This window comes from Oncorhynchus tshawytscha, linkage group LG13 (genome assembly GCF_018296145.1).
Source record: "Oncorhynchus tshawytscha isolate Ot180627B linkage group LG13, Otsh_v2.0, whole genome shotgun sequence".
Lineage (NCBI taxonomy): Eukaryota > Metazoa > Chordata > Actinopteri > Salmoniformes > Salmonidae > Oncorhynchus > Oncorhynchus tshawytscha.
Window position 1 is genome coordinate 35,220,458 of NC_056441.1, and position 19,182 is coordinate 35,239,639.

A 19,182-nucleotide genomic window follows, 5' to 3' on the forward strand; every position below is an offset into this window, starting at 1 on the left:
AGGTAACAAGCTACTGAATCCATGGTCTGATGAGGTACATTTGACCCATTCCTATTTTAACTAATTAAAGGGGGATTGATTTTTAATTGAATCTTGAGCAATATCTGCGCTTTAGCACCGAAAAACAAAGATATATATATATATCTAAAAATCTTACCTTACAAATCTTACCCAAAGCTCACTTTCAAGCACTCTTGTATATAGCCGAGATATATTGCATGTGTATAGCCAATACTGTTTCTTACTGCAAAGTTATGCAATATTTTATATCCCTGAGTTGGGTAATTTATCCTTTCACTAAGTTCACAGTAGTTATACTGATATACGTAATTTAGGAGATGCCTTAGACTGAGTGATCGAGGAGACATAATAGCAGTAAAATGCAGATTTTTCTGTCTCTCGTTCTCTTCTCTCTTTTCCATCACACATCATCTACCTAGAGTATCACACGATAGTATCGGCACCTCAGAATGTTTTTTAGAAAATGCTAGACATGCTTGAACATTTCATAAGAACTCTTAGTATCACGACTACTTTAACTGATATTACACTTTTTTCTTCTTATGCAGATAACTGCTGTCAGCTATAGTGTACCCAAAAACTACTGCTGCATGTTGAGCCGTAGGTTGCCTGTGAGACAGCAGGAATACTGCCATATTTAAATTGCAACGTAAATACAATCTTTTTGGTGTCTGTTCATGCAGTCAAAGAGGTATTCTCATTGTCAATATTACTATGGCTCATACTGGAATAATGTACACGTCGCCCGCAAAAGCCATTACAAAATCACCTCTGCAATTTTCACAATGATTCTATTTCCTTCATATTGATGTCAGCCAACATGGTATGTAAAACAAATGGTCAACCAGAGTTGAGAGTAAGTCTGGAGTGACTTTATGCTATATACAGGTAGAAAACGTGGGATTTCGGCAACAAAGTATGACCATTCATTACAAAGTAATTCATTATTAGTAGTATTTAGTATTCAGCAATCTATGTCCATTTGACCTACTTCAGGGTTGAGTTCACAAGGCCGAAGTCCATAGCTGAATTCAGCTGAATGGTATACCTGGCAGGTTTATTTCAGGTACCTTGGTGGGAAAAGATGTCAGATGTAATCAGGAAAACTGCTTCTGAAAATGAAATGATGCATGCTAACCTTGGTTATTATGATTGCATTTCATTGTTTTGTTTCATTTAAAATGAATTACTTTCCAAACTTGCCTGTTAGGTTTAAGTCCAGAATTCATACTGTTGGCTCTCTAGCTATATTATCGTTGACTTTTATAATACTTCGATATCACGTACGAACAACTATGCCCTTGTGTGCTAGAATTAACCATTTCGAAAATGTTATACTTTTGGCATCATGCACAGAATTTTTAGGATTTTTTTTTTCTTCTGTAATGAATGAGCAATGTCCATTAAAGGATTTTGAAGAGACAGATGGAAAAGGATGCCATAATTGTGTCTTGTGTCAGTGCCATGTCTGCAATAATATTCTTCCAATATAATGAAAATACTGAGCTGAGGTAAACTCACTAGGGAACATTCTTAGCGTAGGAGGGTTGGGCAAGTCATTTCCATAATGAAGTCAAATTCAGGAAGTGAATCCAGTTTCCTCCTGTAATGTGTAGACCCAGGGCCTACTGGAGGTGTGTCTACAGATTGTTACACAAGATGATGTGATATAACCAAAGATTGTTGTGGCCATTGCTGAATGTTATAAGCTTGCCTGTACAAAACTTCACCAACAATCTTTCTACTAACCTGCATTTGGTGATACTCTTCTTTGTTCTCGATTCAGGAAAACAGTTTATAAAGGAAAACTTTATAAAATGTCTGTATCCAGTTGCAGGTGGTTCTACAAACACCATATAAAACTCAGGAAGATAGTAAATATATGTTTTGTATCGAGTGAGATATGCTTACTGCATGCATTTGTTTTAGTCGCCCGGTCACCTACTTCTACATGTGGCCATGTCTCATGTATAAGAAATTGTTTTCCAGAATCAAGAACAAAGGGAGTTGCAGATTAGATGCTAAATCTATGGCACTGTTTGGTATAGGCAAACCTGTTAAGTTCAGTAATGGACACCAACAACCTTTGGTTATATCACATCATCTGGTGTAGTCGGCCTACAACCTGTTGCTACTGCAGGTGCAGCTGAGTTTCATTTAAAACTATGCCACAGCTGTGAGTGACAGAGCAGAAGCGGGCGGAAATGGCGTGAATCAAGCGCAAGGAAGCCTGGATGGCGCGCCAAATTTCAAAGGACTTCCTGGGGGAAAAGAACGCGAAAATCTCCGTTCAGCAAACAACGACGTTTAAATTGGACATAAATTATCCAAAGACTAAAGTATATAGACAGTTTGAAACAATCGGCGGCGTTAGCATCATATTTAGACAGTGGATAAGAGTTCAAGTGCGCCAGATTTGAGCCACTTTTGTGGAGGTATGACTTTCAATGTGGATTACAGGAACTATCCGGCTGTCTACGCCTTGATTGTGAAATGCTTTTTCCCAAGTAGTGTATTTTGACATCTTAATATGATGCGCTTAATATGATGCGGTGTAACGATGGTTTGGTTTGTTGACATTTGCATAGTAATCTTGGCAAAACTATTCGTTGTAATTTAGCTAGTTACCTAACAAAAGTGATTCACTTGTTGTCCACTGCTTTGTCCCTGTGCCATTTCACCACACGAGCCTTGTGCTACACTAGCAAATCGGCAGCACTGTCAGGCATACAGTAACGTTAGCTATTAGCTACATGCAGTTTGTTCGTTTTTGGTAGAACAATGCTTCATATTGGTGAACGCTCATAACGGCAAGGTCGTACCTACAATTCAACTACATGTAAACATCTATTTTGATGCATTTTTAAAATTTATACAACTTTTCTGAGGTGCAGCTATGGGCAACTTTGATGGGGGCCACAATCTGAACTCATCATGAGAGGCCACAGTGATCAGGGCCTGGCCGTAGCCTTTCTGCAATTCTGACTGACATCATAAGAGAAACTGCTGATGCACAACCACATTTCGAATTGCATCGGTGTCTTCTAACTCTCAACGGTAAGCTGAGATCCCGATTTGAGTTCCTAAAATATATTTTTGGAAGTGTGTGTGTGTGTGTGTGTGTGTGTGTGTGTGTGTGTGTGTATTGGTTTTTGGAAATTGATCTGTGGGCCTACAAAAGGGGGGCCCAGGGCTGCCAGATAGGGCAATAGAGCTGGGAATTGCCAGGGACCTCACAACACAATAGTTAGGTGCCAATATCATATGTATTGTGATTCAATGTTCCAAACATATTGCTCACTATAGGTCTTCTGCAGAGAGCATGAGAAAATTGGCTTTGATCAGTCGGGGAAATAAGTTCTGAAAATAGGTTCATGTTTAAAAAGATGGAGAACAAGAACAAAAAATATTGTACCAGAGTTTTGGCACCGGTACAGCCGACTAACGCTAGCTAACACTACCTAGCAAAAGGTAGATGTACAAATCGATACTTGTAGTCAAAGTATCGATATAATATCGTCCAAAGTAGTAACTATCTACTTTTTTGCTCCCCATCACTAGGCAATAGGATGCTAAATTGCCATCAATCCATAGATTGTCACTTGTTAAATATGAAATGGTCATAATTGATTATATTAGCAATATAAACAAGTTAACTATCTATGGTGTAGACCGGTTGAGTGAGTCCTGGGCATGCTGTCTTACAAACGTTCCCTCTTCTGTCTTTTCAGATTGAACCACCTCAAGCTTCTAGCTCCCAGCCTTTTACATGTCAATTTATGAATTAGTTAGCTTAGTCAAATGTACACGGCCTTACAACTGATATTTCGGTGACATTACTCAGCAAATAACCGTGCAGGTTATAGATTGTATACGATATGTTTGACTGTTAAAAACGAGAGTTTTAATGTTTAATCTGTTCAAATTCATTCAACACCACATACTAAGAACCAAGCTTTTACCAGCATTACAGACAGCTTTTTTTGTTAACACATTCACTGACTTATGTGCTATTTAAGCAATGGAAAGCTCTATGTAAGAAAGTAGCTGTTACTGACTGGGGTGGGGATCGGTTAGGTGTGGCCATGCTGTCCGGCGTCCAGCCGTGTTTCCAGCTGCTGAGAATCGGCTCGTCCTCTACGGATTCAGCCCGGGACCTGTACACGTTCCGGCCTGCGCTGACCCACTCCGTGTTCCGGCTGGGCCGTGAGGCAGAGCTGTGTGACGTCACACTGGACTCGACGTCTGTGTCTCGGATCCACGCCGAGCTGCATGCTGAGAGGGAAGCGGAGGGAGCAGCCGAGGGGGGCTGGAAGGTGCAGATAAAGGATCGGAGCAGCCATAGTGAGTTCCACACCATCCCACATGATTACAGTACACCGTTCTTCGAAGAATCACCACCAGAGACATTAAACTGTGATGTAGTCTGATATGATGTCTGTCATTCTATCTTTGGGAGGGATTTAATATTTATTTTGTTAATTTTCTTGTAACATATTCTAGAACTACACACACTTGTGTTTAGTTTCCTTAGGTCTCATTCAACTCTTCTGCTAGCCTTTCATCTGAGCTTTCTTCTCCACCTTCCCATGCCAGGTACCTGGGTGAATGAGGTCCGGCTGCAGCCAGGTGTCCAATGGGAGCTTTCAGATGGTGACACGCTTACCTTCGGTGGCCAATCAGAGAGAGGGAGCCCAGAGTTCTACTTCCTCTTCCAGAAGGTTAGCGTGCGGCCGTTGGACTTCGACGCCATCACCATCCCAAAGGCCGGCACCTTCTCCTCCGACCTGAAGAACCGAATCAGAACGAGCCTGGACCGCAAGGCGGTGGCCAACTTGGATCTCAACAGGGCGACCGTCATTCTGAATTCCATCGGAAGCCTGAGCAAGATGACTGGGACTCCTTGGACGTTTAAGAGGAGGTGTGACGGCAATATCACAGACGCAAGCTCCACCTTCTTTCCTTTTACATCCTTGGTTCCGCCCTCCACCCCTCCTCCCTTTCCACCCACTACCTCTGTGGTCTCATCCAAGTCACTCCCGCCCTCATCCAAGAGCAGGCGCAAGTCAGCCCACACTGTCCTTCTGGAGGATGACAGCTCGGATGAGCCCGGGAACCACCGACGAGTGAAAGACGGACCGAGTGGGACGAAGAGAAGGCGCCTCTACAAGTCCGAATCTGAGGGTTTCCACGCTCATTTACCCAAAACGGACCAGGATGTACGACGCCAGTTTGAACTGAAACGCGTGCCTGTGCCCAAACCGGTCGCAAACTGTCACACCATCGTCGCTAACGGCAAACTCAACCATGTTTCCTTCGACATCCGTCAGAGGCGGGAGATTGACCCAAACAATCAAAGAACTGGCCCAAATGTGAACGTCTCTGTGTTTCGCCAGCAGAATATTTTTCCGCCGCCATCCTCTGGGCGGGGAAGGCAACGGGCTCACAGCTCCCCAGTTTACTCCCCTGTGGTGGTGGGAGGAAAAACTTACACCCTGGGGTCTCCATCCTTGAGGATCTGCAAAGAGGATGGAGGACGGGCAGGGCAGTTTGCCAGATTTCACATCACCTCTGGGTAAGAATGCCCTCGTGTGACGGCAGCCAAACTACAGTGACTTTGCTCTATCATATATGACTATTTCTCATTGCACATTTTCCTTCTCTGGAAACGAATACGCTCCGTTCTCCACTTCACATTCTCAAATCTGTATTTTTTTGTGATGTATAGTGAATACGTTGAATGTCGAATGTGACGCTCACACCTCGCTCTTCTCCCTCCCTCCCAGCAAGCAGCGGGGCAGACCAAGGAAGCACCCTCCTCCGCGGCCCTCCCTTCCCCCTCCTTCCTCTTCGTCTTCCTCCTCCTCCTCGTCGTCCTCTTCGAGCTCCTCCTCGTCGTCCTCCGAAGACGAGGTGGAGGGAGTGTCCCAGGGGGTGGAGCCGTGTGCCGCGCCTCGCTGCCGCCTGCCCCAGCAGGACACGGTGCAGTGGGTCCAGTGTGACGACTGCGACGCCTGGTACCACCTGGACTGCCTGCACCGCGACCGCAAGAACCTCCTGCTGGACCCCAACGCAGACTTCCATTGTGGCTGCTGCTGATACAGCAGGAGTGGGTCACAGACCCCTACACCAGAGTACACTTAATGCCTTAATCATACCACAATGAATTATGGGGGGGGGGATACATTTTATTCTTGTATAATGGGAATTGTATGGTCAAAATAGATGTACAGTGTTTGTTGAGGTAAAAAAAAAAAAAAAAAGTTGCGACTGAGGCACTTATGAACAGTAGGATGGGTTCGTACCTAATGGTTAGAGGCTGCTCTTAACTGACATTTTTCAAAGTGCTCATCTAAGCTCACTCTGATGCTGAGCAACGGTTTGAGGAATTACAATGAAAGCATGTACTTGGGTTAGCTGGTGGTAACCCCGGGGACTGATATGAACTGAACTATTTTAGCCGCACACAGGCTACTCTGGTGAACAGTACAAGTCTCGAAACGAGTTGGCTGACAGTGACGGGCTGCAGGTTTTCTAACTTCCTGTACGAAGCACTTTCATATTGGGTTGTGAATAAACCCTGCTGTTGATGGGGCTAAATGAAGGTGGTATTGGGAGAATTCGACAAATTCTTATCTGCCGTAACAATGTGCATCGCAAGGCTCTCATCACACAATGGGATCTCCTTGAGCTTGATTCTATCCCGTGCGGTAAAGATGTCCACTCAAAAAAAGTTGAGCGTGGGTTTTCTGCGTTCATTCTCTGTTGTGTTGACGCCGACTTTATTTTGTTCTTCTGTCTGATGACTTCGATTCATATATCTAACGATGTATCGGTCCAAAACACGACGAGATTTCAGCTGTGGAGCAGGGACTGCCAAAACCTCCTGCGGGGTTTTGTTCCCGCCCTACTATAGCTCACCAGTTGCTCCTTCGGGATCTTGATTGGCTGACGTAGGACGGCTGGAGTAAAAGCCGGCTCCAGGAAGGAGGGTTTGCTACACCTGATGTATGGTCACAAAAGACTTCACGCCGTCTTCACTTTGATGATTATAAGATCAGCTCGCGGGAGAGCGTTACAGTTTGGATGTTTTCTCAACGTTATTAGGGAAAAAATAAAATCTATTTAAAAATGTGTTGATGGAGTATATTTTCCAACCTGTAGTTCACAAGTACGTCTATTCGCCTTGAGTCGCATTGAGAAAGTATAACGCACACCTGTTGTGGCTATTGAATTACCAGGTGCGCGGTTTAAAAGGTGCTAAATTGAAAAGGAACTTCAGCACACTGGTGATGTTGACGCAGCAGCTTCAAGGATTTAATTGATCTTCTGCGGAGCATCAAGATCACCAGTGTGAGCTTCTTTTCAATTCACCATGATATTACCAATGACTCGTACTTCGGCCCTCTGGGAGTACATATCCATCGAGTTATGGCTCTGGGTTGTGAGTCGTGGTAACATGCTCTATCCTTTCTAATGGCTTTTCATCCAGATTTTCTTTCACCAATTGGAGTACGTCTCCTCTCGGGTTAGTGAGGTGTGCCCTGAAGCCCCGGTTAACGTGATACCAAGTCAGATCTCTGCAGACTGCCTCAGGCGGCCAGGGGAATAGATTATAGAGCTGCCCGACTCCCAAGGGAGAGTATAACATTGTCTGTGTTTCCATGGCAACACTTTTTTCGGCCAGCCACAGCAACAGGCAGTGTTAATTCTGGGAACCTTGGAGGCGATTGGAAATGAGAGATTTCCCCCCTCCCTACTATTTGACTCGGATAATTGTAGTTTGAGGGAAAATGCAGTACTGTTATCGGGAGGGTGGTAACGAGAACATGGAGCTGAAAAGCTATTTCACATTGTTATTGTTCGTTACCAGCAGAGGGCTGTCTTGTTCTTTTAAGTGAACTCTGGCTTTTTGACATGGCTTAAAAGTGGTGTAAAACTACCTGTCTGGATATTTATGCAGCCATTCCCAATTATTTTCAATGAAAATCATATGTTTTCATTACACAATTCAACGAGAATTCAATATCTTTTGAACGCATGGGGGTGAGAAGTTACTGCGTGGGCCAAAATAGGCTTGGAATGGATGGATTACAGAGCATTTATTGACACAGCATATTGTCAGACACCCCAGACAAACTGAGTTTGGCCTGTATGTGCTCTGGTTCCTGAGAGGTGTGGTGTGACTGACACACAGGCTTAACCTGAAGCCTAATGGGATCACTGGAGCAGCCGCCACTTCCCCCAAGAACCTGTTTCTGCCCTCAGCGCAGGATATGAGACGCTTACTATTTCCTCCCGACCCCCATCCTGACCCTGGTTTGGTGGGCTTCCAGCACCAGTCAGGAGAGGAGGGGAAAACCTTTTTACTCACTAGTACAGCCTGAGAGGTAAGTGCCTGGAACACAATGAGCGTACTGTTCATAAGCCTTGTGTTTCAATTTAATGAGTGTATCAATTACACTCAGACAATATTAATGGGCCACGGAAATGAATGTCTGATGGGACTTGCTGGGTTATAATGCTTGCGGTTCAAAGTTGCAACTGTCTCAATAATGAATAAAACATGGCCTGTAACAACAGGTTATAAAAGTATGATTCTAGAAAAGATTTAAATAAATCACTTTTAGTAGAACCGAGGGGAGAATGTATGCATTACTTATCGCCACAGGTGTGCAATGGGATAGAGTCCATTCATACATTCATGGCCCTTTTTCGAGCTGACCAAAATTGTAGTCAGATACTTAACTTGGGATCGAATAAGCCTGGAACACATATTAAAGATTTTATAAATCTGAGGGGTTGGGTTAAATGCAGGAGGACACATTTTGGTTGAATGCATTCAATTGTACCAAAAAAGATCTCCCCCTTTTCCTTATCCTTAATATGCCAGTTGTAGGGGGATGGTCATCGCACATGACCAGGCTTTATGTCGCTGATAACTAACTTTGATGGATGGCCCTGGTGTCAGAGGGAGGGGAGAGTAAGTGTAGCAGTAATTGGACATGCCACTTTAATGGCATCCCCCTGTCATTAGGCTCATCAGAGAGGGTTTAACACGCTGCCCAAGCATACAACACACCCTGGTATCACAGTATGTAATGAAATGACCAGTTATGCCACCCATAAGAACACATATGCTTAGGATCAAACACACACAAGTTTTGTCTCACAAACATGCGTGCGCGCACACACACACACACAGGCCATCACTCACACGCCATCACTCACACAGCAGCATCTCACAGTGGGTGGCATGCTTCATTCTCTGAACTCAGTCCACAGGTGGTAAACAGAACAGCCATCAGTCGCCAGTCTATCCTAATCTCTAAACAAATGGGACTACATCTGCACGGTAATGTCTGCGTGTTTGAGTGATCTGGGGTGTTGAGGTTAACATCACAAGAGCAGTTCATTATTATTCTAATCAATTTGGCTATATCAACCCTCCAGCGTCTTGGTATTTGAGTGATCTGGGGTGGTGAGGTTAACATCGCAAGTGCAGTTCATTATTATTGTGAATCTCACAAACGAGATTGTATTTAACTGCACCTACGGGGGTCTGTGTTGGAGAATTCTGGGGTCATCAAAACAAGGTTGTACTTAACTGCACCTACGGGGTTCTGTGTTGGGGAATGCTAAAAACAGTTTGTCTTTGTTATCATTCCACGGCTCCCACCTCACCTTCCCACAGGTCACACGGCTATTTCTCAGTGGATGAAAGTAAATGGGGGCAATGGCAGGTGGCTTTATTGGGGGATGTGAAGCAGTGCCCACTTCGTCTTCCACAAGGGCAAACTGCTGTTGAACTACCAATTACGTGGCACACTTTCTCTAAATCCGCTGCTTGTAATAAAGAAAGAGAAAGCATCCTCCCAGTAGGCTGTATCAGATCTCTCTCCGTAATTGATTTAAGTATTTTACGTGATTGAGTGAAGTCTGTTGAACTGCCAATTATGGGATACATTTGCTCTGCATCTGCGCCACTGCTGACAGTAAATTAGCGTTCTTGTCTCAATCAAATCAAATAACATTTTATTGGCCACATACACCATGGTTAGCAGATGTTAATGCGAGTGTAGAGAAATGCTTGTGCTTCTAGTTCCGACAATGCAGTAATAACCAACTAGTAATCTAACCTAACAATTCCACAGCTACTACCTTATACACACAAGTGTAAAGGGATAAAGAATATGTACATAGAGATATATGAGTGAGTGATGGTACAGAACGGCATAGGCAAGATGGTATAGAGTACAGAATATGCATATGAGTAATGTAGGGTATATAAACATAAAGTGGCATAGTTTAAAGTGGCTAGTGATACATGTATTACATAAAGATGTCAAAATGCAGTAGATGATATAGAGTACTCATATACATATGAGATGAGTAATGTAGGATGTGTAAACATTATATTAAGTGGCATTGTTTAAAGTGGCTAGTGATACATTTTTTTTTACATCAATTACCATTATTAAAGTGGCTGTAGTTGAGTTAGTATGTTGGCAGCAGCCACTCAATGTTAGTGGTGTATGTTTAACAGTCTGATGGCCATGAGATAGAAGCTGTTTTTCAGTCTCTCGGTCTCTGCTTTGATGCACCTGTACTGACCTCGCCTTCTTGGATGATAGCGGGGTGGATAGGCAGTGGCTCGGGTGGTTGTTGTCCTTGATGATCTTTATGGCTTTCCTGTGACCGTGTGGTGTAGGTGTCCTGGAGGGCAGGTAGTTTGCACCCGGTGATGCGTTGTGCAGACTTCACTACCCTCTGGAGAGCCTTACGGTTGTGGGCAGAGCAGTTGCCGTACCAGGCGGTGATATAGCCCAACAGGATACTCTCGATTGTGCATCTGTAAAAGTTTGAGTGCTTTTGTTGACAAGCTGAATTTCTTCAGCCTCCTGAGGTTGAAGAGGCGCTACTGCGCCTTCTTCACAACGCTGTCTGTGTGGGTGGACCAATTCAGTTTGTCCGTGATGTGTACGCCGAGGAACTTGAAACTTAGTACCCTCTCCACTACTGTCCAGTCGATGTGGATAGGGGGGTGCTCCCTCTGCTGTTTCCTGAAGTCCACAATCCTCTCCTTTGTTTTGTTGACGTTGAGTGTGAAGTTATTTTCCTGACACCACACTCCGAGGGCCCTCACCTCCTCCCTGTAGGCCGTCTCGTCGTTGTTGGTAATCAAGCCTACCACTGTCGTGTTGTCCGCAAACTTGATTGAGTTGGAGGCGTGCATGGCCACGCAGTCGTGGGTGAACAGGGAGTACAGGAGAGGGCTCCGAACGCACCCTTATGGGGCCCCAGGGTTGAGGATCAGCAGGGTGGAGATGTTGTTACCTACCCTCACCACCTGGGGGCGGTGAGGGTAGGTCCATTCCCAGTAATTGTTTTTGCTAAGTCTATAAGAGATGGGAGTAAAAGGCCTACTATTTCACATGGCAGAGGGGCCAAGCAGCGGACATGAGTCAAACCCACAGGCCCTCTCACACTGGGAGAATGTGAGGAGATGAAACAGGATAATTTATCTCACCAGACTCACCCATCTAGCCATACAGCCCCTCATTCAATGAGCTCTCCACCCTTTAATCTGTCCACCAAACATTGTCTTCACCCCTGGGGAGCCGGTTTTCTATTTATGGAGCAGTGTTGAGCGGACGTGAGACAATCAGAAAGCGCCTTCCTGGCGTTGCGTTTGTGTGTGAGCTGTGCATTGTAGATGAGGAGTGAATGAGCGAACACACAAACAGGAAGCGGGTGACGCCGTACGGGGAACAGAACAGATGCACAATGATTATGGGTAAAATGGCAAAATATGGAGAAACAAGACGGACCAGATGCAACAACGCCTTCTAGGAGAGGCTCTCTCAGCATGAGGACAAAAGCCTACACTTTAGGTGAGACAAATGCCAACTCACAGAAGCTGTAAACACACACACACACCACACACACACACACACACCCATATGGGCTTCAGTATATATTCACAAACACACAGCTACCACCCTTGTGCCTGAAACTCAAACCCACACAGTTTCTTAAATCCAGCAACAAGCGTACTGGAAATAAATGAGCAGGGAAAACACTCATTAACTGTAAACAAAGTCCACGGTACTAAACTAATGAAGATATTCACGAGTCGGAGAACACCAAGGAGGAGGTGGCGGAGACACCGAGAGAGAAACAGATAGAGGAAGAGAAATGAGTGGGAGAGAGATGGAGAGAATGGAAGATAGGATGAGAGCGGGAGGGGAAGAAATTAAGAATATTTCAGGAGGTGTGAGAACACTTCCTCCCTGGGGCTCCATGTCTCTCTAGCCCTTTAATGTCTTTAATTAAAGCGAACAGTATTATCTGCTGCTCCCTTGGAGTGCGTTTACCAAAGCGACACTTAGCTACAGCTCAGCTAATAGGGGAGGGGAAAGGGAGAGGAGTAAACTCTAATGACGGAAGGGAAAGAAAGGGGGAAGACGGAAGTCATATCGAGGGGGAGGGAAAAGATGGAGAGAGGAGGGAGATGGGAGATCAACACTTCAGAAAATGAAGGAGGCTGCCACCGGCTAAGACGTACGGCGCTTAAATGTGTTGCTCCGGCTGATACACGATCACATTAAGCGACAGCTTGTTAAATCGCTCTCATTCCTCTGAGCCGATCTCTGGCCACAGGGGCAATTTCTCAAATGGCACGGTCTGACAGAGAGGGGGAGATGGAAGAGGCCAGTAAACATTAGATGCATTTACTGTAGTCATCTTTTTTGATGACATGGTTTTACCAAATCAACTTTTTGGCTGGCAGTTAGTTTCCCCGGAGATACTGTAGGCATGGTGTTTCTGTTGCTCTGCATGTCACAGTAGAAGGACTAGTCTTCCATTGAAGCCTCCTTGCAGAATGTTGGGTCGAGCCATCAGTGGTGCCAGTCAGACAATTGGCAGAGCTTTGGGACAGATTTATGCCAAACACATTATTTTATTAGTTGAAAGAGATTACCCATTGAACAGTGCAATATTTCAGTGTTTACAGTTCACAAGCAGAACTAATTTCCAGTGGTAGTTGGAGGTATTAACTTTGTTGTTTATGGACCCCTTGGTCTCCATGGAGATAACCCTAATAAACCCCCAATAAACCCCAGGGCTGAAGTTAAGCATTAAGACCCTTTTGACCTACATCTGTACCGGCTAAATGTGGCAGATGATATGGCCAACCCAATCTACCCTTCGTTGAGTGATGGTGAACATTGCCTCCATTTGGCTCAGGCACAGCTCTGGCCCCCTGCCGTTTGCTGTTTGCGACCCCCAATCACAGCCATGTCAGCAGGCTCCTTATCGTGATGGACAGCCACCTCTTACCCACCGCTTCATGTGTTTGCAGATTGAAAGATTATCTGGCAAGCTACAGGTCCCCTTCCCTCATAGAAAAACATACGAATCTATATCCACACAAATCACATGGAAACCATATGGGCCTTGTGGCTTCTTGGAATGGGAGTGAAAACAGAGGGCCACATATAAAATTCATGGGCTCCTGTATAAAGAAAACAATAAGGGAGAGAGCACTTTGTTAGCTTGCCTGGCTCCAGCGGTGGATCAAAGCATCTTGGGTAAGTAACACAATAGGGGTCCAAGCTGACAGCCAGTCAGGGGGTGGGAGTTGATTTATATTCCCTCCTGGAAGGAGATTGAGGAGCAAAGGCCAGGATGACCTGAACACGAGGTGGTATATGTGGCCGCAATTGCATCGAACTGACAACAGATGGCACACTGTAGTTGGTGACTTGTATGCTGTGTACACCCACACGGGGGAGGGGGGGGTCACTAGTTTAGAGGACAGAAGGTTTTCGATGCTCCACCAGTTTTGAGTGTTTGATTGAGAGTATTGCCAAGACAAAGAGTCAGCTGGTGACCACGGTGATAATGAACTGCTGATAGAGAAGTATCTCATAGCTTATGGCCACACCACCAATCACAGGGCGATATTCTGAGGCAACATTCTCCTCTGAGCGACATGTATACATAAGAAGGTTACTGAAGGTGTGTTTATGCCAAATATTTCAATAGGTGACATCTTGGAAATGAGGTAAGGACGAACAACACCAACCTATAATCAATACCACATTTGATCAACAGAGGATTTAAATGAACGTACAGTGCATTTGGAAAGTATTCAGACCCCTTGACTATTTCCACATTTTGTTACATTACAGTCTTATCTAAAATGGATTAAATAAACAAACATTTTCATCAATTTACAAAGAATACCCCATAATGACAAAGCGAAAACAGGTTTAATTTAAACAGAAATACCTTATTTACATAACTATTCAGACCCTTTGTTATGAGACTCAAAATTGAGCTCAGGTGCATCCTGTTTCCATTGATCATCATTGAGATGTTTCCACAACTTGATTGGAGACCACCTGTGTTAAATTATATTGATTGGACATGATTTGGAAAGGCACACACCTGTCTATATAGGGTCCCACAATTGACAGTGCATGTCAGAGCAAAAACCAAGACATGAGATCGAAGGAATTGTCCGTGGAGTCCAGAGACAGGATTGTGTCAAGGCACAGATCTGGGGAAGAGTACCTAAACATTTCTGCAGCATTGAAGGTCCTCAAGAACACAGTGGCCTCCATCATTCTTAAATTGAAGAATTTTGGAACCATCAAGACTCTTCCTAGAGCTGGCAACCTGGCCAAACTGAGCAATCTGGGGAGAAGGGCCTTGGTCAGGGAGGTGACCAAGAAGCCATTGGTCTCTCTGACAGAGCTCCATAGTTCCTCTGTGGAGATGGGAGAACCTTCCAGAAAGACAACCATCTCTGCAGCACTCCGCCAATCAGGCCTTTATGGTAGAGTGCCAAGCGCCACGTCTGGAGGAAACCTGGCACCATCAATTCGGTGAAGCATGGTGGTGGCAGCATCATGTTGTGGCGATGTTTTTCAGCAGCAAGGACTGGGAGACTAGTCAGGATCAAGGGGAAAGATGAACGGAGCAAAGTACAGAGAGATCCTTGATGAAAACCTGCTCCAGAGTACTCAGGACCTCAGACTGGGGCAAAGGTTCACCTTCCAACAGGACAACGACCCTAAGCACACAACAAAAACATTGCACGAGTGGCTTTGGGAGAAGTCTCTGAATGTCCTTGAGTGGCCCAGCCACTGCCCGGACTGGAACCCGATCTAACATCACCAGAGAGACCTGAAAATAGTTGTGCCGTGACACTTCCCATTCAAACTGATAGAGCTTGAGAGGATCTGCAGAGAAGAATGGGAGAAACTCCTCAAATACAGGTGTGCCAAGCTTGTAGCGTCATACTGAAGAAGACTCAAGGCTGTAATAGCTGCCAAAGGTGCTTAAAAAGTACTGAGTAAAGGGTCTGAATACTTGTGAAATAGCTGGTCAGCTATAAAATTTGCTCTGCAAATATTATTTTGGGGAAGTTCCTGTTTCATAGGAATGAGTGTTTGTGGTTGGAAAATCCCTAAACTTCACTGCTTTTCACAACATGATCATTTTAACTGAAGCATTTTGATTCCTACGCTGTCTCTCAACCTGTGGTCTCAGCATAGATATATTCATCATGAGTCCCACACACTCAAAATAGCCTAATTATCCTCTGTGTAGTCTACCACTATGATAACATTCATGCTATATCCTACAGTGATAAATGTATAGACGAATAGACAGAAAATGGATCAACCATTCATATAAGTCAGCAGAATATGCAAGAATGTTCTCTATTGTGATTTTTAAAAAACGTTTTTGTAATGAGTGTCTTTGATATTTTAAGTAGAAATTTCAAAAGCCTGTTATATTCAGTGAAGTTCTCTTTAATATATACCACATGGAGAATTCAATAAATCATTTTTTTATATATGAATAAAGGCTTTTGACATGCCCCTCCATGCACCCTCGGTGACATACAGGAAGATTTGAATCCATTTAACCCCAACTTTTCTCCCAAATTTCCACCGGCATTGTAGATCCCTAGTTATTTTGTTGCTTTGACAGTCATTTCTGAAGATTACTATTTATTTCATGTGATTAGTGATTCACTTTAAGGTCAACCCTGTTATATTAACTGAACTCTCTTTTTAACATGGTTTAACTATTCGTTTTTTTCTTTTCTTTTTTTCTTCAAAATAGACATTTAACATCTAATAGTCAAATCATAGTGTAAAAGAAGGTGAGTTGGTTCTTTTTTGTTGTTGTTGCCATTTTATGGTGTTTTGTGTTGGAAAATTCAGTGAGTCCAGCATAACAACTGTTATCCATCAACTATGTTAGCCTTAGACATGCTAATTTTTTTGTAACAATTTTTACAATTTATTTTTTAAAGCTTGCATTCATTTGCCCTTCCCTGTTGCACACAACAATCTTCCATTTGTTTCCCTTATCACAAGATTTATGGGTGATTTAAGATGAAATCGTCAACCCTGTTCCTTTATTTGGCACATAAATTATTTGGCACACTTTCTACAGCCATTTTAAAAATGTAACCTCATGAGATGGGAAAACGTGTTATTTAAATTAAGTTGAACATGTGCTCTTTATGACAGAATGTTGAAATAAATTGAATAACAAGATAGGCCTACATGATTTGACCTCGTTCTTTTCTGAGTTCCCAGTTGGTCATTAAAGCACCATTAGAGACACGTTCATCGTGCTTTCAAGACAACTTGGAACTCGGGAAAAAATGAGGTCAAATAATGACGTCAGTGATCTTCAGGTCTGAGCGCTATAAAAAAGCCCCAGTTACCGACTTGGTATTCCGAGTCGGAGCTTGTTTTTTTCAGAGTTCCCAGTTGTCTTGAACGCTTTGGATTCGAAAGTCTGAGATTTCCGAGATTCCAGTTATTTTGAACGCGGCTTCAGTCCAATGCGGTTTCTGCATTATGTGCATTTTACATGACACTTCAACATTCGATGACAGCCGTTTTTAGCTCCCCATTAATATTATATGGGAATATACAAAAATACTATACAACGGGAATGTATAGAATGAGCATTACGATGCATAAACATGATACTTCAACGTTCTATTGCAGCCATGTTAGTTTACCATTAACATTACATGGGGAATATTTAAACCATGCTCTGCAATTTAATGTCTAAAATTAGAACAATATTCACAATTCTAAAAGTTTGCCTAACTATTTTAGGGTGCGTTCGGAAATTCACTCTGGCTATCTACTCCGATTTCAGAGTAATCTTGTCTGATTGTGTCAGAGCGCAGAATAATTTACGAATTTACGAACGGACCACCTGACAATGCTCTGAATTTACGAACGACCAGAGGGCACTCTGAGTGTACTCTGGCACTCCAGATTGAATTTACGAACGCACCCTTAATATATGGCTCTGGTTTTAGGCGGCATATTGTGACATCACAACCACTCCCCCACTCAGAATGCGTGCGAATGCTTAGTGGAGATAACCGACACACGGAACATGAGTGTTACTTTTTCTGGTGCCATTTAGCGAACACCAGAGACATACCTGTACGCACTACGTCCGCCCCAGACGGGGAGGGGTTTTGAATGTTTTTGTGTGACTGTCAAGTCGACTCTAATTTGAAATCGAGAAAATAAGACGTCGGACTGAAGATCAAACCTATAGTTTACGGACTCCGGTCTGTTTTGCGTTCTAGTTCCTATGATATATTTTTATTGAGAAGCAATCAGTCAAGGAATATTAAGTCTGTTCTGGTGTGGTGCTGGGGATTTTATATCCACCTCGTCTTTTTAGAAGAATGGCGAGAGACGCTAAACATTGCCCCCTATCACCAATGAAAAACAGTTTGTTGGTGACAGCAGGGATACTTCTGATTATTCAAGGTAAGAACCATGGACATTGACCCTGTTTTCTGTACTCTCCAGTCCTTTTATTACGTTTACGTTTTCTTTGTGTTTCAATGGGTCACGTTCATTCAAATGTTCGGTATCGGCAACCGAACTGTGCCATAGATCCACCCACAGTTCCATATGAAACGCATGCACATTGTGTGGCTCATCAACACGGTCATACATGATTTCAGAGGTGGCGGTATTGGATTTCTCAAGACTTGTTATGGAAGTTTATTTCTACACAATACCGTCTGGTTCCTCCCGAGTTTCGGTTCGCCATGTTATGCATGCAAGGTGTGGCCTCCCGGGGTATTTATTTCTCAGAGAGCGCAGACTGCAGCGCAGGTGTGATTGTTCCGAATCACCTTAATCCACTTGTGGTCTGTTTCGACACCGTCTCGGTTGATTTGGTTTTGTCTTGTTTGTTGGTATCCGCAGATCAAGTTTAATTCAGCCAATAGTGATCTAGCTGATATTTTACAAGAACTGAAATGAAGTCAGAAAAAGCAACAGGGTGTTCCTGTAGGCTTACAAGACATTGTCAGCAAAGACACTTGGTTATGGGCGTTTTGTGTGGTTTGACTGACTGGTCAGTTGTGACAAGGGGGGAAAAAAACGAGAATGGACTCTACCTACATGTGTATTTATCCTACTGTTTTTTGTTTTTTTACCAACCAAATATCAATCTATTGTAGCCTCAAAACTGTCAAATGAAAATGGCTAATGTAGCCTACATAGCCTATGAACTAGTTATGTTAGCCTTCTAAACAATTCAGTTGTCATGTCTCCTGCATTCAGCACAATTGAAGAGTGCATTGACTGCAAGCCTCATCACTGCCAAAACCTGAGCATGGATATGAAAAACAAGGTTTCTCTTAAGGTTGGACTGGGGTTTGACCAGAGAGTGTATAGATGTCTTGAGCCTGTCAGGGTTTAGGGTTACTAGATTTGAGGAATGTATTGATGTTGATGGTTGATCGCACAGTGTTGCATAAGCCTAAGTCATTTGTTTACTGTACATTTACTGTAGCCTGATGCTTTTAATTCTATTAAGAGTTTCTGGGTAGAGGTTTGCCTGGGTTTATAGTTCAGATTGTGAGCTGGTTGTCATGGATACTCCTGAGTGGCAGCATGAATTTGGGACATTGAGATGTCCATCTTGTCTGGTGGCTTTGCTCGTATACCGTTTGATACATCTTGAATTCAGGCCTGGGATGTGGGGAAAAAAATACATCCGTTTTGTGTACTGTAATGTTTTAGTAAGCGTAAAGAAAATTCCATTTTTTTTAGGAATCCATTTTGCAAATGTCCATAC

The 19,182-nt window shown here is 43.6% G+C and overlaps 2 protein-coding genes across 3 annotated transcripts in view; both read left to right on the forward strand.

Annotated features, from left to right (window-relative positions):
- Positions 1–2,201: 2,201 nt before the first annotated feature.
- On the forward strand, positions 2,202–7,155 carry LOC112264801 (transcription factor 19). 2 transcript variants are annotated; one of them, XM_024441654.2, is made up of 5 exons: positions 2,202–2,456; positions 2,916–3,078; positions 3,753–4,365; positions 4,618–5,596; positions 5,808–7,155. In XM_024441654.2, the coding sequence occupies exons 3-5, from the start codon at positions 4,107–4,109 to the stop codon at positions 6,118–6,120; spliced, it is 1,551 nt and encodes a 516-aa protein (XP_024297422.1). In that variant the 5' UTR covers positions 2,202–2,456; positions 2,916–3,078; positions 3,753–4,106; the 3' UTR covers positions 6,121–7,155. The 2 variants fall into 2 exon arrangements, with proteins under 2 accessions (XP_024297422.1, XP_024297423.1); XM_024441655.2 differs by having other exon boundaries at positions 4,099–4,365.
- Positions 7,156–17,439: 10,284 nt separating this feature from the next.
- The window catches only part of LOC112264802 (poliovirus receptor), a 45,197-nt gene continuing 43,454 nt past the window's right edge, over positions 17,440–19,182 (forward strand). The window contains exon 1 of the mRNA XM_042295606.1: positions 17,440–17,858. Coding sequence (XP_042151540.1) covers positions 17,774–17,858 — 85 coding nt within the window. The 5' untranslated portion in view covers positions 17,440–17,773. The remainder of the gene's footprint in view (positions 17,859–19,182) is intronic.

Bases quoted from the DNA above. Each gene is read 5' to 3' on its own strand.
- LOC112264801 (XM_024441654.2), top strand. From the start codon at position 4,107: ATGCTGTCCGGCGTCCAGCCGTGTTTCCAGCTGCTGAGAATCGGCTCG. The intron at 4,366-4,617 runs GTGAGTTCCACA...TTCCCATGCCAG, and splicing joins AAAGGATCGGAGCAGCCATA to GTACCTGGGTGAATGAGGTC. The intron at 5,597-5,807 runs GTAAGAATGCCC...CCTCCCTCCCAG, and splicing joins AGATTTCACATCACCTCTGG to CAAGCAGCGGGGCAGACCAA.